Source organism: Cyprinus carpio, chromosome A7 (genome assembly GCF_018340385.1).
Source record: "Cyprinus carpio isolate SPL01 chromosome A7, ASM1834038v1, whole genome shotgun sequence".
NCBI lineage: Eukaryota > Metazoa > Chordata > Actinopteri > Cypriniformes > Cyprinidae > Cyprinus > Cyprinus carpio.
The window spans coordinates 14,080,112-14,101,550 of record NC_056578.1 but is presented as its reverse complement, the minus strand read 5'-3'; the positions used below and the strand labels follow the sequence as shown (position 1 = coordinate 14,101,550).

General features: G+C 36.8%; 3 protein-coding genes across 7 annotated transcripts in view; 2 read left to right on the top strand and 1 right to left on the bottom strand.

Moving 5' to 3' along the window:
• Positions 1 to 1,651: 1,651 nt before the first annotated feature.
• LOC109055771 (ras-related protein Rab-39B-like) lies at positions 1,652 to 7,869 on the bottom strand. The gene is made up of 3 exons (XM_019072959.2): positions 7,476 to 7,869; positions 6,495 to 6,721; positions 1,652 to 3,330 (listed from the first exon to the last, which is right to left on the bottom strand). Exons 2-3 carry the CDS (start codon positions 6,707 to 6,709, stop codon positions 2,904 to 2,906), a joined length of 642 nt encoding a protein of 213 aa, XP_018928504.1. The 5' UTR covers positions 6,710 to 6,721; positions 7,476 to 7,869; the 3' UTR covers positions 1,652 to 2,903.
• A 1,272-nt stretch (positions 7,870 to 9,141) lies between these two features.
• LOC109055807 (ras-related protein Rab-38-like) lies at positions 9,142 to 18,058 on the top strand. The gene is made up of 5 exons (XM_042759799.1): positions 9,142 to 9,757; positions 12,688 to 12,968; positions 13,084 to 15,623; positions 15,744 to 15,829; positions 16,481 to 18,058. The coding sequence occupies exons 1-3, from the start codon at positions 9,565 to 9,567 to the stop codon at positions 13,276 to 13,278; spliced, it is 669 nt and encodes a 222-aa protein (XP_042615733.1). The 5' UTR covers positions 9,142 to 9,564; the 3' UTR covers positions 13,279 to 15,623; positions 15,744 to 15,829; positions 16,481 to 18,058.
• Positions 18,059 to 19,825: 1,767 nt separating this feature from the next.
• The window catches only part of LOC109087534 (phosphatidylinositol-binding clathrin assembly protein-like), a 51,812-nt gene continuing 50,198 nt past the window's right edge, over positions 19,826 to 21,439 (top strand). For 2 of the 5 annotated variants that reach the window (XM_042759795.1, XM_042759796.1), the window contains exon 1: positions 19,826 to 21,232. In XM_042759795.1, coding sequence (XP_042615729.1) covers positions 21,103 to 21,232 — 130 coding nt within the window. In that variant the 5' untranslated portion in view covers positions 19,826 to 21,102. The remainder of the gene's footprint in view (positions 21,233 to 21,439) is intronic. The other 3 variants (XM_042759793.1, XM_042759792.1, XM_042759794.1) reach the window with 2 other exon arrangements.

The window sequence follows — 21,439 nt, the reverse complement described above, 5'->3', positions numbered from 1 at the left end:
TCGACACATCATCTCTGATTTGATTTGAGAAAGCGGCTATGGATATATTTTGTAGAAGTGAAAGTGAAGACCAAGTCATTTCAAAAAGTAAAGATGTTATAGATGAATAAAGGTAGGGTTAAATACGTGGCGATACAAGCTCTATAGATACAGATGTCTTTTGTGAATGTGTACAACCCCTGGCAAAAAGTATGGAATCACCCCTCTCAGAAGATGTTCATTCAAATGTTTAATTGTGTAGAGAAAAAACCAAGCACATATATGCCGCAAAACAATTTTCACTCAACAAAACAATATTCTGGCTGTATAAAAACACTTAAAAAAACAACAAAGAAAGATAACTATAGTCAATTACAAAGTGTTTTTTACAGATCAAACAGAGGAAAAAAATATGGAATCACACATATCTGAGGAAAATTATATGGAATCACCAAATAAAAACACTACTAGTACTTTGTTGCACCACCTCTGGCTTTTATAACAGCTTGAATTCTCTGAGGCATGGATTTAACTAATGACAAACAGTATACTTCATCAATCTGTCTCCAGCTTTGTCTTATTGCAGTTGCCAGATCAGCTTTGCAGGTTGGAGCCTTGTCGTGGACCATTTTCTTTAATTTCCACCATAGATTTTCAATTGGATTGAGGTCCGGACTATTTGCAGGCCATGCCATTGACATTATATGTCTTTCCTGTAGAAATGTTTTCACAGATTTTGCCCTATGGCACGATGCATTATCATCCTGAAAAATGATGCTACCATCACCAAACATCCTTTCAATTGATGGAATAAGAAAAGTGTCCAAAATCTCAACATAAACTTGTGCATTTATAGAAGATGTAATGACTGTCATCTCTCCCATACCTTTACCTGACATACAACCCCATATCATTAATGATTGTGGAAATTTGCATGTTTTCTTCAGGCAGTTGTCTTCATAAATTTCATTGGAACGGGCACCAAACAAAAGTTCCAGCATCATCACCCTGCCCAATGCAGATTCGTGATTCATCACTGAATATAACTCTCATCCAGTCATCCACAGTCCAAGATTGTCTTTCTTTAGCCCACTGAAACCTTGTTTTTTTTCTGTTTAGATGTTAATGATGGTTTTCGTTTGGCTTTTCTGTATGTAAATCCCATTTCTTTTAGGCGATTTCTTACAGACATGAACTCCACTTTCTGCCCATTTGTTCCTCATTTGTTTTGTTGTGCATTTTCTGTTTTCAAGGCATATTGCTTTAAGTTTTCTGTTTTGGCGCTTTGATGTCTTTCTTGGTCTACCAGTACGCTTCCCTTTTTACAACCTTTCCATTTGATTTGTACTTGGTCCAGATTTTAGACACAGCTGACTGGGAACAACCAACATTTTTTGCAACATTCCTTGAAGATTTACCTTCTTTGAGAAGTTTGATAATCCTCTCCTTTGTTTCAACTGACATCTCTCGTGTTGGAGCCATGAGTTATGTCAATCATCTTGGTTCAACACATCACTAATGTGTGCAAGCACTCTTTTTTAACTGCAGACTAATTAGCAGTTGTAATCAGATACAGGTGTTTGTTTTAGAAATGCAAAGTGCATGGTGATTCCATATAATTTTCCTCAGATTTGTGTGATTCCGTATTTTTTTTTTCTTTTTTTTGATCTGTAAAAACACTTGTAATTGACTATAGTTATCTTTCTTTGTTGTTTTTTTAAGTGTTTTATACAGCCAGAATATTGTTTTGTTGAGTGAAAATTGTTTTGTGGCATATATGTGCTTGGTTTTTTCTCTACACAATTAAACATTTGAATGAACATCTTCTGAGAGGGGTGATTCCATACTTTTTGCCAGGGGTTGTACAAGGTCAATGACCCTCACTTGTCAGTTAGTAAACCTATAGGAAGAGCTTGCTTTTTCACATTAGATAGTACAATCGCAGGCTGTAACACTCAGAAACGCTCTTTGGGATAAAAGGTGTAAAAGATGTACATAAGTACAACAGATTAAGGTTTCTTTGTAATTCTGGTGAGCACCAGAGGCCTCTTGTGGCAATGTGTGATAAGTGAAATGTTAATATTTGTAAAATAATGCACACATTTATTAATCCATCTGGGGCTCATTGATGTACTTTCAGTAGTCCCTTATGAATCTTTGCATTAGATCATAAAAATGAACCTCCTGGGTGATATGATGCATTATCATACTGTGTCATCCGTATCTCACCATTTCCATTACAATTGAAAATATTTTTTGTTCATATGGGAATCATTACAGATCATGTGTTTTTCCAGTCTTGGAATTCTTCATGTAGTATATTGCAGTATATCTCCTTCCCTTTGTCTTTAATTTTACTAAAATAATCAGACACTTCACACCTTCAGCAATCAGATGTTTCAAGTCTGAGATTTTTGAGTCAAAAGAAATGTGTATCCCAGCTTTGAAGTCAGCAAGCACAACTTGTGTTAGTCCGTTATCTCTCCCATGATACAACCAATAGAAGATACTTGGAACGAGCTTGTTCCCGTTATTGGAGACGTCCGAAGCCAGAACATCTTTATTTGGGAAGTCAAACTTTTGTGGCTCAATAGAATGAATGACAGATGTGCAGATATAGTTTTGACTGGCCTTTCAGCAGGAGTTCTGCAATAGTTTTATGTTTGTTTGTTTGTTTTACTAAGCTTCCATTCTTATCAGTTCAATTTGGCCATATACAAGATTGTGTGATTAGGGAAAATGAGTGAAGTAGTATAGAAAAGTGAAGCAATTTGGTATGGTGGGAATCGTTTATGCAATCAGCAGGCAGGAAGGGGGTGATGTCATAATCAGTGAGTTGAAGACTGACCCTGTGATTGGAGGAAGCGTTTCTTTTGTTCATCAGGGCCCAAATGTTTGATAGGTACCAGATGGTAATTACAGGCTCAACAGAAACACCGACGATCACCCTTTGTCACTTCTTCTGACGAATGCACCACGTTTGGTACAAATCCACTCTTCACTCCCTCCCAGCCCTCCTGGATGGTAATCTCCCCACTCTTCACCAGCTCAAATATATCCCGTGTCAGCTCTGTAAAAGCCCTCTCCACATTTATGGCATCACGTGCTGAAGTCTCCACGTAGCGCATGCCGTATGCAGCCGCTAGCTTCTCGGCCTCTTGCCGGCTCACCTGACGCTGTGGTTCCAGATCACATTTGTGACCGACCAGCAAGAAGACAATGCTGTGGGGCTGCACGTGGCTGCGTGCCTCCTCTAGCCACTCGTGAACGTTCTGAAAGGAGCGACGGTTGGTTATGTCGAAGAGCAGCAGACCTCCCACTGAGTTACGATAATAGGCTCTGGTAATAGACCTGAAGAAGGAATAAAAAAAAAAGAAATAATGTTCCTGATTTTAAACTGACATAGTATACAGAATGCAATATTGCAATTAAAATTTGAATGTGAGAAAGTAGCATTTATGTCAGCATGAAATGTATTTTCTAAATGCGTGTTATTGAACGGGTTGTGAACAATTCATCCATGCATAGGTAAATTTTTTTTGTCATTTTTAATCAAATTGTCATAACTCGATCTTTTAACAGATTTGTTGGACATATGCTGGACTTGTCACTCACACCTTAGAATTGACTGCAAGTTCAGATCTGCCTCCATCTAATCGACAACAGATGGATTTAACAAAGACCCTGTCCTAATTTTTTTCCCCCAATAATTTCACTTGGATGTACATTACATTGCATTTTAGAAGAAAAGATCGGTCACTCCTTCCTTTACAATGTAACTTTAAAATTAATTGAAATAAACTTATTTTAACTAGAAATGAAAATATTGAATGATGGCTTCATAAAGCCTTGTCTGACAGAAAAAAAAGACTTTGACAGCTGATAGATAGATAGATAGATAGATAGATAGATAGATAGATAGATAGATAGATAGATAGATAGATAGATAGATAGATAGTCATGGCCAAAAGTTTTGGCAGTGACAAATGTTTTGTTTTGCAAAGATTGCTGCTTCAGTATTTGTAAATTATTTTTCCACATGTTTCTATGGTATACTGAAAAACAATGATAAGCATATCGTAAGTTTTAAAGGGTTTTATTGGCAAAAAAATATAAGTAGTCAATATTTACTGTACAGTGTTGACCCTTGTTCTTCATAACCTCTGCAATTCGCTATGGCATGCTGGATATTAGCTTCTGGGCCAAATCCTGACTGATGGCGATCCATTCTTGCCTTATTAGTTCTCGGAGTTGATCACAATTTGTGGGCTTCTGCTTGTCCACTCGAATTTTGAGAACTGACCACAGGTTCTCTATGGGATTGAGATCTGGAGAGTTGCCTAGCCACAGATCCAAAATTTCAATGCAATGATCTTCGAGCCACTTCTTTATCACTCTTGCTTTGTGACATGGTGCTCCTTCATGCTGGAAAATGCACGGATCATCAACAAATTGCTCATGGATCATTGGAAGAAGTCACTCTTGCAGGACGTTTTGATACTATTCTTTATTCATGGCTGTGTTTTTGGGCAGAATTATGAGAGAGCCCACTCCCTTGGTTGAAAAGCAACCCACACATGGAAGTTCTCAGGATGCTTCACTGTTGGCACAACACAGGACTCATAGTAGAGTTCACCTTTTCATCTCTAAAACAATCAATTTTCCAGATGTCCCAAACAGTCGGAAGGGAGCTTCTTTAGAGAAAAAAACTTTGCACCAGTCTTCTGCTGTCCAATCCTTGTACTTCTTGCAGCATTTCAGTCTGTCCTTGACATTTTTCTTGGAGAGAATTGGCTTCTTTGTCACCCTTCTTGACTCCAAGTCGTTGTCCAAAAGTCTTGGCCTCACTGTGTGCAGAAGCTCTCACACCAACCTGCTGCTATTTCCTGAGCAAGCTCTGCACTGCTGGTGACACAATTCTGTAGCTGACTCCTCACAAGGAGATGGTCCTGGCTCTTGCTAGATGTCCTGAAGACTTCTTCACTGCAGTCGAACCTTTCTCCATGAAGTTCATGATGATCTGGTAAATGGTTCTTTCAGGTGCAATATTCTTTTTAGCAATTTCCTTGCATGTGAAGCCAATTTGATGCAAAGTGATGCAAAGCTTTTCACTGGCAGCTGTCATTGTAAGACAGTGAGCAGCTCTGTTTGTTTGTCAGAGTTCGCAACAGTAACTAAGGGGATCAGGGCTTACCGATAGGTCAATTAGTATGATAGTGATTAGCCTGACTAGTACGCATTCACACTTTCACATGTGCTGCTGATATGATTAGTCAATTAATGTTAGCTCGTCATTTTGTGTCAGGATCACAAAACAGTGAAATTAGTTTTTTTTTTTTTTTTTGTGAAAATATTTTTTTTTTTTGGCCAAGTGACGCTTTTAGCAATTATTTAAAATGCATCTGATAACTCTACACAATAATCTAGAAACAATGTGAATGAACACCACAACAGCTTAAGCAGCACACTTTGCAAATCACAAAATTTGTCACTGACAAAACTTTTGGCCATGACTGTAGATAGATAGACAGAGATAGATAGATAGATAGATAGATAGATAGATAGATAGATAGATAGATAGATAGATAGATAGATAGATAGATAGATAGATAGATAGATAGATAGATAGATAGGATATATGATAATGTTGCGAAATAAACAAATTATGTGTTTATGAAAAATGCAGTGTGGATGTACAACAGAATTTGTCCTGTAAAACTAGTAAGGCATTTGTGTGTATGACAGGAAAGGAGAAAACAGGAAATGTAAAACTGCAACAGGAGGCAGAGATGAAAACAAGGTAGAAGAAAAATGTGCAAAAAGGCATCAGAGTGAGACTGTAAAAAAGGTCTGAGCTTGTGTAGGTGTACTGCTGGGAACGCACTGAGCTGTGAAAGATGCCTAAGGGCCTCTGGAGTTAGTGACATCACATTTAAGTCAGACATTTGTGACATTGTAGATGGCAGTGCTTCACCAATATTTATATTCCCTGTAAGAGTTCTGCAAAATCTTTTGTTGGCAAAGAGACCTTTGAGCTGCATTCATTAATAAATAAATAAATATAGACAGTATCTCTGAATCACCTAGGGTGAAAAAAGGTAGAATCCGTGACGTGTGAATCAGTCTGTCATCAAGTCTGGGAGAAATACATCAACATGGATACCATGGAAACACCAATCATGTGTTTGGATAAGGACTCCTGATCAGATTTAACTTAATAAGGTGGAGGTTTCTTCACCTAAGCAACTATTTGACACTGTACAATCAATAGTAAAATATGTAAAATAATTTGCAAATCAGTATAAAAATCTGAGCTAATAAACAGTCATATTATTTATATATCTATATATACATACACATCTTTATGGAACTTGGGGTCTACATGTATATTATAAGATTTTATTTTTTTAAAGTAAACCACTTAAACAACTCTATATGAAATGTAGTCATGATGCAGATTCAGAATCATGAGAAAGGTCTAAAGTAACATAATCCAAGATAAAGATTTATAATACCTGAAGCGTTCCTGTCCTGCAGTGTCCCAAATCTGCAGTTTAATGCGTTTCCCAGGTTCGATCTCCACCAGGCGGGAGAAAAAATCCACCCCTACTGTTGGGTCTGACACCTGTGCGAAGCGGCCTTCTGTGAATCGTCTAATTAAACACGATTTTCCAACAGTGGAGTCCCCAATAACAATCAGTCGAAACTGGTAAAGCCAAATTGCCTCCATGTTTACTCAGGTCTGTCAAAGCAAAAAGGAGAGAAGTGAATTAGATTCCGCCAAAACACATGCTCATGATTTCCAAGGACAGAACAGAAAAGAAAAAGACACATTCTTTATTTTATTCACCCACATTTTATGTCAGCATGCTTTAACAGTTTACTAAAAGGAGTAAATAGAGCAAATTTCTCTTTAAAATGTTTGAGACCTCTTCTGAGAATGTGTTGTGCAGGTTATCTCTGTCCTTGCTTTCTGTGAGAAGGAAGTTGAGGCCAAAATCATCCAGAGTTTGATTTTAAGGCCTGCATCAGTTATGATAAGGATCTGGTGGTTTATTGTTTATCCATCACTAAAGTTCAACTTAAGATTTTAAATTTTTGTAAAATATACCAAATATATACAACCAATTCTATATAACTGGCATACTATTTTAGAATTAACTTAATGCTGTTTATCAGTAATGGAAGAATATCCACATAATAATTAGTTTTAATGTAGTATATGTTTATATATTCTTAGTCATGTACAGATTACTCAGTGCAACCACTTTAACAGTTAACATGATCTACTGACAGTGTGTGATCCTGTTAGATTACTGAGATTTCAGTGAGGCTCGCCTGATAGCTGGACTAGCTGACTATCGTTGGCCTTGTCATAATAACGATTAGCCTATACTCTCTTTATATCTACAAAACAGACAACTGTTAAAAAGCGTTGTCTTTGTGTAAAAGCATCCCTTGTGTAGAGGATCCCTTATTAGGTGCTCTTTACTTACGTTTTTTGCTTGGTCGGTTCAAAGCTACCAAACGGCAGATTCCATAATCTTTAAAGGATTGAAGCCTCTTTAGAAACCGCTGGATGAAATGACGGACATAGATTATTCACTTAACATACCGAATAATAAACAAAACATTCGTCTCTGCATAAAACAAAACAAACAGGTGCAAACCAAACTGCGCCGTGTAGGCGGTGTATTTTGCTTGGATGTTGCTAAAGATCAGTCGGCGTGTTGTTGAAATTATCCCTGCCTGCATCAAAGTCGCGTAAAATCAAAGATGATTTACGCATGTCATGTTTTGATCCACGCTTAGAAGATGGAGAAATGTTTGGATGTTTTTTGCTGATGAAATGGAAGCGGCAGTAGAAGCATCATATAGCCTGACTCATCCCGCATCAGCACCAGTACCACAATCCTCCTAATAGCAGCCACTGCCAAATGCGTACCATAAACAAGGGGCCCTTAAGATAACCAGAGGCCCCTGGCTTTTTTATTTTTTATTTTATTTATTTTTTTATTTGGATGTCTTGTTATACAGCATACGGTAGCCCCCCTACCCTAGATATTTTTTTTATTTTTACATTTTTTTTTTTAGAATCCTGACAATTATTTATGTCGAATTTCTGTTTTCTTGTTGACATGCCAGAAAACATTTACAACACTGCTCTGCTTAAAATATTAATATAAGTGATTATGCAAATTCACTATTTGCCAGAAGGTGGCGCTTGTGGAGCAGCAGAATTATAGCCTTTTACATAAAGTTTATACAGGGGTTATACGAAGGTAATATGAAAAGAAAATGCCATCAAAACTTTCCTGGCCGAAATGTGAGTTTGAATTAAACACCATAAGTTACACAAAATATTCATTATTCATCATTAGTAGATCAAAATATCACTTTGCAAGATGGCATAAATGTGGACTCTTTGGTGGTTGTTAACTGCGTTTTTATTTTAAAACATGCCGTGTTCGCGTTTAATTCATTAAATCATTGCATAAAGTACACAGAATAGCTCTCGTGCTAGGCTTCTTTACTAGCATGCATTCTGCTCACAGCCTAGGCTATTGGTTGCATACCAACTATACAAACTGTAGTCTATTACAAGCAGGGCGTCGCAGAAAATGAGTGTGTGAGTTTGTTTTTTGCTTTTGTCACTGCTGCAAATTCGCATATACACAAAATAATTATTTGAAAAAAATATAATTTACCTGCAGCCAGTATGGCCCTGCGTTAATGGCCCCTGCCATATAGCCCCCATAGACATTTAATATTTTAATGCCACTTATGTTGTTTCATACATAATTTTATCATTATCTCTTGGAACATATGGATTTTTTTATTTTCATTTTTATATATTTTCAAATAGATCGATGATCATATGGGTTGAATGAGACTTCCTAGATTTTAACGTTTAACCAACCTTGCTTTTAACTGAAAAGAAAACTGTCCCACTTTTCCTGTTGATCTACCCCACTTCTAAAAAAATAACATCTAAACGAATCTTTCAGTATTGCATTGAAATTATTTAAAATATTGTTTTGATAAATTTACATTTAGGGCGGTTGAAACATCACAAAAAGTAAGCTTAGCCTAGTCTTCTCCGTCTTGAGTCTACTATCTTCCTTTAGGTTTAATTCAATGATAAAGTTGGAACGTCTCTCTTGTGCGCCATCTATTTCAGGTTTTACGAGCAGAGGTTAACCAGTAGCCTATGACGGGAAATGTAGTTTATAGGTGATTCTCGACACGAAACGCTGGAACTTCTGGAGTCTTTTCCTACTAGTCTTAAAGTTCTTGAACAGATCAGCAGTACTGGATATTTGGCTCGAACGACTCGACAGCGGATCCGCACGTACGCTACGAAAAGTGGTCGACAGGCGAATAAAGTGCGAAACTTCTCACCTCTCGAAGAAACGCTTTTTTGACAGCTGTTAGGCGCGCGTCTTCAGCTCCAGCGAAATTTTACGATCTACGAAAACCTAGACGTGGAGAGTACTCCGAGCAACAAGACTTTAATTTTACGTAAATAATAATAATAGTAATAAAAAGCTTTCTTTCTTTTGTCATGTAGTGTAGACCGCTGAAATGCAGCAGGAGCGGCTACTCAAAATCCTTGTCATTGGAGATTTGGGTGTGGGGAAGACTTCCATCATAAAGCGATATGTGCATCAGGTTTTTTCTCAACATTATCGCGCGACTATCGGTGTTGATTTTGCTCTAAAAGTCCTGAATTGGGATCATCAGACAGTCATTCGACTGCAATTGTGGGACATTGCAGGTCAGTTACTGAAGTTATGTATGGTTGTCTTTGCTTGCAATGTTAATTATTGTCACTATAGCCTACTTTATCTAAAATGTCAGTAGGCTTGTTTAAATAAATGAGCATATGGGTAGTTGAGAGAAGCCTTCAAGCGATATAAAAACTATTCTACACAACATTTTCTGATTCTTGTATGGCTAGTTATATTATCCATGCCATTTTGGCCCTCAAACTAAAAGATCATGCCCGTGGTATCTTGTCAGCTATACATTTATACATAAAAGGCAGCTATTTCAGTCAGTTAAGTTTAATTGCTTGTCTTAAATATAAAAGCAAAGTGAAATCTGCAGTGATTAGTTCATTGTAGTTTTTAATACACTTTGACTTAATATTTACTGATGAGGAAAATTGAGCAAAACTCAGTAGAAATTAAGTTTTGTGACATGGATGGAACCAACACTGTTTAGATAAAAAGATGAGATTTGGATAAAACTTCTGATGTCAGAGAAGTTTCAGCTCTTTAGCCTTAAGTTTCCAAGCACTGATGATTTATTGACCATCCACAGTGGAAATGCACCACATAATACTTATTCAGACAGTATACAGAAAGACAGAAAGAGATAAATAACATTACTAGAGTAATGCTTTTAACACTTGGCTTGAACAACGTCATTACATGAATTCCATAATATGCCTTGTTTGAGATTTTCCTGCTCTCAGCTGGAGTATGTGACCTCACAGTGGTATGAATCCCTCTCTGTGTTTATATACTCAGAATAAACTGAAGCACAGGGTCAGGAATGTGTGTCTCATCTCTCATGTTTATATTCACTGGTCTCATTGACTAGTGACTCATGGACTCACTGGTATTGGTCTCATGTGAAGGTCCTCACATCACCTACTAGTGGAAAACACTAAAAACACTTTACTTTGCATTTAATTCAACATGGCTGACAGATTGGAAAACTCAGAGTTAGGTTTACGTAACTCTAAAAACTATGTTTTTTTTAGGTTAAAGATAACAACAATAATGTTAAATTCACAAAAACTGATAAGATTTTAATAAAGGTTTCTATCAGCATAGTTATTGACTGTGAAATTGAATTTAACTCAGAGTATCTGGATGAGTGCATGACAGTCATCCCTAATTGAACACAGTAGTTTTATGACCTCACACAAGACCTCATACAAATTAAACTTCAAGGTACTCCACTGTGAACCCTGAATATTAACTATGAAAGTCTCATTGGCTTCAGTTCGTCTTCATTTTTAACACGATAATGCATTAATATAGCTTAGGTACATTTAATATCTTCCACAAAAGAATGGTTCTCATTGCAAAGCCTTGCCAATCCATTCATGTTCACAACCTTTTTCTATGTGGTGCTGTGAAATCAGGATTAAAATGTATGTAACTTCGATGATGCAAGAGTTGGAAACAATGTGGTACTGTAGGTAAACATTGGAGCTAGCGCACTGTGGATTGGGTCATAAAGAACTGTAAAAGTTCCCAGACAACTACATAGAACCTTTATTGACATAATATTGTATGATTTGATTCAGTTCCTTTCAATTCGATTCAAGATATATTCAGTTAAGAAGACATAATAAACATGTTGTTTATGATTACAGTTTGTGTTTGTAATGATTACAGTATATGGATGTATGTATGATATGTAGGAATAATATATGTATGCTGCTGAAAATGTGTGTAGAAAAATACTGTATAGCGTCATCACATCACTAAAGTCATCCCACCAACACGACTGGGCACAGTTAGTTAGGTTTCCAATAGTGAACCGTGTTCAAATGGAAATGCATCTGTCTGCTCTGACAGATTTTATAAAAGAGGCACATGTGATTTGTGAAATGGATAGATGTTTATGTTGTCTGCAGTCAAGGAATCCATGCACATTTCTGAATGGTTGAGTAGTGTGTTCAAGTTAAAGTCTAGCTTTAGGCAGTTTAAGAATCTAAAAAATATTGTGAAGATATTGTGAGATAGCTCTTCCAGACCACAAAAAAAAAAAAAAAATAAAAATAAAACTTAAAGGTATAGCACACCCATAAATTAATATTTGCTGAAAATATACTCACTCTCAGGCCATCCAAGATGTAGATGTGGTCTTTCATGTGTGTCTCTTCATAGGAACAGATTTTGCTCACCAATGGATCTTCTGTAGTGAATAGATGCCTTCATAAAGCAAGTTCAAACAGCTGATAAAAACATCACAAGTAATCCACACGGCTCCAGTCCATCAATTAACATTTTTTTAATTAAAAAACATGGCTTCGGGCCTCTATCAATAATTTTGCTTTCTCCAGTGAAAAAAAATTATCTTGTCTAAATCAAGAGAAAAATATGCACCGATCAAGTACCAATTTTTTTTTATTAGAGGATAATAGACTTGTATTTTTGCCAGAAGCAGCAGTTTAAAGTTGAAATGTGTTGATGGATGAGTTTCTTACAAACATGACGTTTTTCATTTTACAAGATGTTAATTAATGTACTGGAGTCTGTTGGATTATTTTTATCAGCTGTTTTAACGCTCTTTATGACAGGACCCTTTAACTGCAGAGTATCCATTAATGAGCAAGTGATGTCATGCTAAACTTCTCCAAATCTGTTCCGAGGAAGAAACAACAATCATCTACATCAGGGTTCCTCAAATCTTGCCCAATGCCCTGTAGAGTTTCGCTCCAACCCTGATCAAACACACCTGACCAAGCTAATCAAGGTCTTCAGGATCACTAGGAAATCACAGGTAGGTGAGCTTCATCAGGGTTTGAGCTAAACTCAGGGGAGCGGCCCTCCAGAATTTGTGGAACCCTGAACTCTACATCTTGATAATGAGTAAGCTTTCAGCAAATTTTAATATTTGGGAGAACTATTCCTTTAAATATCATACACAGAAACTATCTTACACTCTTTTTTTCTTTATTCTCAGGGCAAGAGAGGTATGGCAACATGACACGTGTGTACTACCGAGAGGCCGTAGGGGCACTGGTGGTTTTTGACCAGACCCGTGCCTCCACCTTCCAAGCTGTGTTGAAATGGAAGAAAGATCTTGATTCTAAAATTGCCCATGGTAATGGGCGTCCCCTACCAGCTGTCCTGCTGGCCAACAAGTGTGACCAACAGAAATATGGTTTGTGTTCCCAACTGCCCAAACTCGACAGTTTCTCTAGGGACCATGGATTTGTGGGGTGGTATGAGACTTCTGCGAAGGTACTGATTATAGGTTATATATTTTATTATATTACCCTTGCTAGTGCCTAGATGCTTGTTTGAAAAGACACTTCTTATTATTACAATTTGTATTATTCCTTCTTATTTTTAACAGGACAACACAAACATTGATGCAGCCATCATGTGTCTTGTAGAAAATATAATGGCCACTGACACGGAGGATGTTCCTGTGGAATCGGACCCTAGTGTACTGATCCTCCCTGCTTTTGATTATAATCTAAAAGAGCGCAGTGACTCTGGGTGTTCTGTCTGCACAACATTCCAGTCCAGCAAAAAAAACCCACAGTGAATTATAGGGTGAGATGATGAAAGAACACAGAACAGAGTGGAAAAGAAAAATATAAAGAGAGAAAATGGTCACACCCTTTGTTGGGCCTTCAGATAGTGCTGAAGTAAGCCTTTGTGGGAAAGACAAGACCATGAAGCCTTAACACTTTTATGCACTAACATTTACACATACCAAAAACAACAATGTCATCAATAAAACATGCAGCGTTTACACAGAGTTTTCTCTGATAAATACTTAATGCTGTAGACTCGCAACTAAATAAGGCTTTGTGGTTATACTGCAGCAGAAGAGCAGCGTGCGCACATTTGCCTCAACTTTGTGTCTGTTAAAGACTTTCAAGACTTTAAGTCTGCATCCTCAAAAATTGTGCATGCATTTGTGATTACATAGCATAGGGGTGTGCTATTTTAAACACAGTCTACAACAAGCTTGTACACTCAACCAATACTTGAGGCTCTAAAAACACAGTTAAGTAACTAGACCGTTGCTGCTTATCAACCTGAGATAAATTTGGGATTTTAGGCAAGATGCAGACCATATATGGCAAACCCATGTAAACCGACAGCAACTAGACAAAATACTGTCTGTAGTGCTTTTTTTAGAGATATGCAGCACACATAATTTCACATTATGATAGATGAAATCATTATTTATGTTGTATGCAAGGTTTATATCGGAGATCAAGGATGATGTAAGATCTTCAAATGAATTAAATTCAGAGTTAAGCAGTCATGTGCCAGCAAGCATACAAAATGAATTCCATTGGTGTGAATAATCAGCAGTGGATTCACACAGTGAAGTGTGTGTGTGCACGTACGTACGTACGTACATGAAAGCATTAGCATCAGACAAGTAATTGCGCTGGAGTGTCTCGGCAGACACTGAGGAGGCACGTGACTAGTGTTTAAATGTGTGACTGGTTTTTTAAATGTGTTTTTTATGTCATGATCTACATGCTTACTGTCTGCTCACAGCAGTTTGTGTACCATGTATGTTTTGTCTGACTTGCAGAGGTTGTTCTTCAGCTCCTACCATCCATGCTTCAGTGCCCATAATTCATGGATCCCCACAGCTCTCTTACTAAATATGTTTTACTTTTTGACATTATTTGAGGAAGTGTTTTGGATTGTGCAACTATCTGTATAATGTCACATCTCACAAAACAGTAATCATTTTTTTTTTCTCTCTGCTTGTTGTTTAGTCTTCTTTGCCACATAACAGTCTGCCACATGGCATGTGTCTAACAGTGACCTTTACTAATCCTGCTTTTTATTCAGCAGACAGGATGATGAATAATTTTATGGCAATTAATATGTGACAGTTAAATATTTCTGCAGAAAAGAATGAAAAGCTGTAACCAACCTTTACTATGTTTTTTCTTCTTTTTTTAAATAAAAGATATGTAATTATTTTATATATTTTGATTTTATTGGACGTAATATTAAATAGATTTGAAGTTGTGTGCCCAGATTAGCCTATGCAGAAACCCTGTTACCATTTTAATTTCCCTTTATTAAAAGGATGTACTTTTCTATGAATAATAATAAAAACAAATGTTAGGCTTGTAAGCGTTAGACGGTTTTAAATAGTCAGCCCACTTACCATTTTATACAGCAAACAACTGATTTATGAAAACTGGTTTTATCAGAGCCGCATGTCAATTATTATATATTATATTATGATTTACAAACACTTCGTGACATCTTCGAATCATAAAATGTTTAAAATGTAAAAAATAAAACACATTTTTAAATGGTCACTTCAGAATAACCCTCAGAAAACGATAAACTTGGGAACATTTTACACAAATCAATGCAATGAACAAGTGAGGCATGGTTTCATTTCAGCATTATGTGCAAATGAAGGCTGAAGATGCGCTATGATTTTGAGAGGTAACTGCACATGTTAAACGTTTGGACGACATGGGGGTGAACAGCACGGGCTAATGATAGTAATGATAGAGGGAGAGAGCATATCTAATGCCTGAAGAAGTGCTGTTTTCCAGTCTTGGGCAATAATTGTAGGTCTGAGAGCATCCTCAGCGAATGTGTATTGATCGCTCCACATGTGGTTTAGTTGTAGCGGGGCAAACATGAGTAAGGGAGCGAGGAGGATATTTGCTCCTCCGACACTCCAGCAGAAGGATGCGATAGTGTCACGGCGCGTGGTCGTTTATGATAAAAGGGAATTCCGTAAAAGTGCTTTGGACAGCAAACTATTACCGGCTTTCGTGCTCATCGAAACGTTAACGACTGTCGGGAGCAAATCACATTTGAAAAAGAAAAAACCGAGAAGAGAAGCGGTGCAAGATGTTTTCGTGAAATCAAGTTTGAGCAGATATTTTGGTAAGTAGCACACTTATAATGGGGGCATAATATCAGAAAGGATTCAGCAAAAGTAAACTGCAATTTGTAAAAATAAAATTAAATGGATTTAAATAGCTATATGTTTTGCTGTTTTCCAAGGATGATACAGCCCAGCGGTAAAGTCTCCATAATGCTGTGGATGAAGACAAAATCGCTTCTTCTTTTTATTTTTCCATTGATTTCAGGTATGATACTGCCTGAGAGGATCTCTTACTTATAAAATATTGTACTGTTTATTACTGCCTTTTATTAGACTACCAGCTGTCTTGCTATCTATTTATGAATATTTAACAGTTAATTAATAATTAGTGGTGTCTTTTTTAATAGTTGTAGCATGCTGCTTGTTTATTAACTGAAGTGTTAATTCCTTGAATATTTCAGTAGATTTCAGGGTGGACATGAGAATAGAAAAAGACACAAAATGACAATGACATGAAAGACCAAACATCAAAATTAAAGCATAAAATTAATTTCTCCATTATTACATCTCTAAAATAATATAATTGTATTGCTACTTAAAAGTACTACACAGTGCTGGACATGAATAGCCGACAATACAGTATACAATAAGGTATATTAATTAGATACTTTATTATGACTGGGCCAGTGGACATATTTGTAGTTGCTTTTTTTGAAAATATACACTAAACGACATAATATTCATTATACAGAATAATAGAATGTACAATATAAAGTACAGTACAAAAACTGAGAGAGAGGTAAAGGTGGTTTCAATGCATTAGGTAAAATATTGCTAATAGACTGTGATGCTATGATTTGACTAATAAATAAATTGCTGAATAAAACCAACAGCTTGTCTCTTCTCAATTTACCAGCCCAGAACGCTGAACTACCTGCAGTAATGGACAGTGACATGCTCAGTGAATTTGCTTACCAACCTGGGCCATCGTACCTGAGTCTGACCCTGCTGGCTCTGACAGTGGGACTGTCTGGCAGTGTTTACCTCTGCGTGCTGCGGTACATTTGCACCGGCTGCTGCCAGCCTGTAGTTGTTGGACCTGAAGATGAGAGCATGTCAGGAGTGGTGTGATAGCAGCTTTTGTTTGAAAGCGTGTGTGTATTCATGACTGTGAGTTTAGTTTTTGTGCGTGAGCACTTATGTTGGTCATCTTGAGTAGTTTGAGCAGACGTTCATTTTCAGCGCAAGGCTTTGCTGTATTTATGAAAGTTAACTAGGAAAATTGGCACAACTTTCAATTATTTCCTTTATTTTCAAACTAAAACAGCAATGTTTCATTCATAAATCTCTGAAAATCCCTGATTGAATTGTTGCTGTTTTATTTGAAAATAAACGGAATAGTTGAACAGTGTGCAGTTTTTCTTCGTTTAATTTCATGTTGTCTGTTTTGGATATGCATATTTCCCCCCTTTTGTATTATTATACATTGGTTGAGAAAAATCCCTGAATACAATGTTTTTATGTTCCCATATTCCCTTATGAAACACTTAACTATAAATAATTATTTTTCATTATGTATATAAAGAGTTTAACTCTTCTTAAGGACATCAGAATGTTAAAAGTGTAAGATGAAATTTGTATAATAAATTGCTTGTCACTTGTTAGTCACTTGAGATAAAAGCCTCTGCCAAATGACTACTTGTAAATGTGAAATTCACAGCTCTAAAGCCTGACTGTATGTTGGCAGTAAAAGCTTTCATTTAGCATCTACGGAGTCAGGCATTTGACTATACTAATGACGCAAATGTTGACTAAATGAGAGGGAGGAGTAGACCATTTTAGCAGGCTTTCCATGCTCGGTCAGTCAAGAGAACTCACTCACAAACCTCTGCTTGCATTTTTATGACACAATCTGCAGTACCACACTCTACTTTAAAGGAATGTATAAAGAGCTTTTGTAAAAACAATTCTGAAGCAATTTAGAAATCAAACTTTCACATATTTGAGTTATTTCTTATGATCTATACAGTGATCCAGAATCATTTTTAGAATAAATAAATCCAGTGCAATTTTCTTTTACACTTATAAGCGGAATTTGAACCATATAGTGTTATTTCCATGTCAACATCTCTTGTTTAAATAAGTAGGATGCTCCCTGAGGAAGTGATCAGTTGCAGAAACCGTTGCCAAGGGCTACTGCTGGATCTAGTTGCCATGGAAATAGTTGCACCTGTTTTCCTCTAGATGGGGCTGTCACATCAGCTGTTCAGATGGCCTAACTGCAAGAATCCAAAATATCTGCTGGACTAGATGTTAATTTTGTAGATCAGTTTAATGTTTTGTGTTTTCTAGTGTCAAACATATTAATGTTTATTGCAAATGCATTGTCTTTGTGCATATGAATACCACACCATTTATAGGTTCTTAGTAAATTTATAGTAATTTTGTTTTAATAGTAGTTTTGTCAGTGATGTAAAAACCTAAAACACCTATTTAAAAAAACAGGTTTACTTACACAAATTTTTTGTCTTTGTTAAACATAACCTAAGAGCTTGCTCTGACATCTAGTTAGAGTGACATCAGTTTTTAAAGTAGACTATATATAGCCATATGTGACAAATGAGCTATTTACATGTTAGAATAAGACATGTTCTCACGCTCCTCCCAAAAGAAGTCAAGGTTTGACACCATTGTGGTTTTGCTCTTTAAACCATTTCCTCATACAGAGAGGTGTGTTTAACTGTTGTACTTCCTTTCTGAAACCTTTACTTTTGCTTACCTCATTTTTGACACACTTGGTTTGAATGCTTTAGAGAAGGTCACAGATCATCACTTTTTTTTCAATTCAGGGTTATGGGACATAAGTTAATATGATTTCAATAATGCATTTGTTCACTGTAATACATTACATTCTAGTTTGTATAAATCTTATGTGAAAAAAAATGTGTGAAATGTTTGTTCATCTATTGTGTCTTGTTATTTGATTGCATTTGTTGAATCTGTTATATCACAGTGTATTGTAATATATTTATAGTGTCTTTTAATTCTGTAATTTTTTAGTTAGTGTTTCATTAACAGATCAAATGGTATTTTGTGGTAGCCTATTTTAAACCAAACAACATCTTCTCACAGCTCTTAAGTGGGCATTAAACAGAAAATGAATCCGTTAATGGTGATGGACACTCTTTCTGATCTTCATTTTGCTTCATTTGGGTGTCATAATATGGTGAACAGCACAACACAGTCAGTCAGCCACAAGGGCAAAGTGATCTGAAAGCTTTGTTGTGCTTCTGAAACAGTTGGACGTCGTTTTCAGAGAGAAACGCAGACATAGGCACATAAAAAAGGTTGACTGAGTCATAAGCTTTTGAAACATTCTGAACATATTTAGATCAGAATGCAATATTCAAACATCAAAACTTTTACAGTTCATTGCAACATAGGCTATAAATTATTTAATACTAATCTAATACAGTAATACATAATAACCTTCAAATTCCCTTACGTGATTAATAATTAATTAATTTCGAAATCTGAATAATTTTGAATATTTATACAAATACAAGAATATTTCAACTAGTGCGGTCAAGCAATGAATCAATCCAAAATAAAAGTTTTTATTTACATAATAAATACAGTAAATATTTTGAAAATAATATATATATATATATATATATATATATATATATATATATATAGGCTATACAATTTATATTATATAAATATATTTAATATAAAAATATAACATTTTTCTTAAATATATATGTGTGTGTGTGTATTTATATATACATAATAAATATACACAGTACACACGCATATATTATGTAAATAAAAACTTTTATTTTGGATGCAATTAATCGCTTTTTCAACAGTGGCACACTGCATACGCTATAGTCTCACTGTTGGACCAATCCGATTGGCTGATTTTGATTCTTGCACAAAATATTAAATGCGGACCAAAAATGAATTATATTATACTTAAATTACATTACTTTAAATGTACGTAAAATATAGGCTATCCTATGAGAACATTAGGAAAGTAATTCATGAACACTGGCAATGCCAGTGTATAGTAGTTTTGTCAGTGATATATATGTATGTGTATTAAAATATATAATACGTTATATTCATTCAAACGTTGAGCATTACTTGGAATCTCCAGGGGCATATTAGGCAAATAATTTATGGATCAGCTGTCAAGAAAGAATCACATGAGTGCAAGTAAAGAGTGGCAACGCTATTTCCCACGAACGCGTGAACGCCGCTCGCTCCCGTCCAATCAGACTCCAGCTCTCCGTTCACCTGATCACAGCGAAGCCATTTTGTCCTGAACTGCTCCGCCAGCGCATTCTTCAGCAAACCGGAATAACGTAGAGCTGACAGTTCGAGCCACAGACTCAGCGTCAGACAGACAGGGGTTTTACAGCGACACCACCCCTCATTCAGCCCCGAACAGCTCGACGTCTCTCGGTCTCACCACAGGCGGAACCGTGTCGTATTCGCGGACTAGGGGAGACTTTAAGCGGGACGGAAGGGAAGAGAACCAGGCATCCGGTTAGACGCGCTGGCTCACCGGGCTGGAGTCCAACTTGAGCCGGACACTTTCAGCTGTCCTCGTCGGGATGCGTGCTGCACTTGTTTTTAACAACATCTACCAGTCTTTTTGAAGATTTTGCGTCATCTAGCAACAGCTTAGGCTCGCGCGGGACTGTGTTCTGTTCGTAGTGTCTAATATAAGAAAGCTGGAGCACTAATTCAAGTTCATATGTGATTTATCTACTCAGCTGGCTGGGCAGATAGTTTAAGTTGTCGATTAGATAAGTCGCCTAAATAGATTGGTTACATAATACTTTTGTTTAGTTACCGGTATTGTTACATTTTTGAGTTGAGCCAGCTTTCTTAAAGTCTCTCATAGGGTTTGGTTTGTATGTCTGTGCATATTTCTCTTAGTCGGAGTTCTTGACTGGTTAGGATTTCGTTGCCAGTATAATAGTAGGTTCATAAAGGCAGGAAAAACCACAGAACAGATCTCATCTCAAGCTAGTCTGCGGTGCTTGCCATATCCACTTTGTTTTCTTTCAAAAGGTCTGTATTGGTGAGGCTCAAGCTGGCTGACAGGTGATATTTTCTGCCTGAATCCTCTCAGCTGGCCGAACTGATAGCTATGACATTTTCCAACAGTTGTTTTGTATCTTCAGACTTCAATATTACAAGTATCTGCTCTTGGTGCCAACGCTGTAGGAGTAATTTTAGCTAACAAAAGCTCAGTTCGCCCCTCCTTATTAGTCACGGCATATCTAGTTGTGACATTTTTACTAGTTCGGTCACCTTTTCCTTCCATTTTTGCTACAAGTGTATGAATTAGTGCCAGCTGACTTGGTGGCTGGTTCGAAACGTATCAGACTCATCAGTTTGTATCGAGTGTATTTTTGTAAAGTCGTCAACTCCTATACTAGGTCTTAGTGGAAAGACACACCTTTGCAGCCAAACCAGGTCAAGTTTAGCGGTCATTTTCCGTATCTCAGAGTTGAATTAAAAATGTCAGGACAGTCCATCACAGATCGCATCGCTGCGGCCCAGCACAGCATGACTGGATCCGCCATCAGCAAAGCCGTCTGCAAGGCCACAACGCATGAAGTCAGTGGACCCAAGAAGAAACACCTCGATTGTGAGTATACCAATTTTTTTTTTTTTTTATATATTTCACACAGTCTCTTCACAGGTTCCCTTGAGTGCTTTTTAAAAGCTCAAAGTCTTACTGCATCCCTGGCATGCAATTCCACATCCTCAGCTGTCTGGACACCAGTGATGAATTGAACGTGCTTGTGATGGGAATGCTGATCTGTCTTTAGACGCGGTCAGTTTGAGGAACTGA

What these genes read in the sequence shown, in the direction of transcription:
- LOC109055771 (XM_019072959.2), bottom strand. Translation starts at nt 6,709, where the DNA reads ATGGAGGCAATTTGGCTTTACCAGTTTCGACTGATTGTTATTGGGGAC. An exon ending in GCAGGACAGGAACGCTTCAG is followed by an intron (nt 3,331 to 6,494) that starts GTATTATAAATC and finishes TTCCTTCTTCAG; the next exon opens with GTCTATTACCAGAGCCTATT.
- LOC109055807 (XM_042759799.1), top strand. Translation starts at nt 9,565, where the DNA reads ATGCAGCAGGAGCGGCTACTCAAAATCCTTGTCATTGGAGATTTGGGT. An exon ending in GCAATTGTGGGACATTGCAG is followed by an intron (nt 9,758 to 12,687) that starts GTCAGTTACTGA and finishes CTTTATTCTCAG; the next exon opens with GGCAAGAGAGGTATGGCAAC. An exon ending in GGTATGAGACTTCTGCGAAG is followed by an intron (nt 12,969 to 13,083) that starts GTACTGATTATA and finishes TATTTTTAACAG; the next exon opens with GACAACACAAACATTGATGC.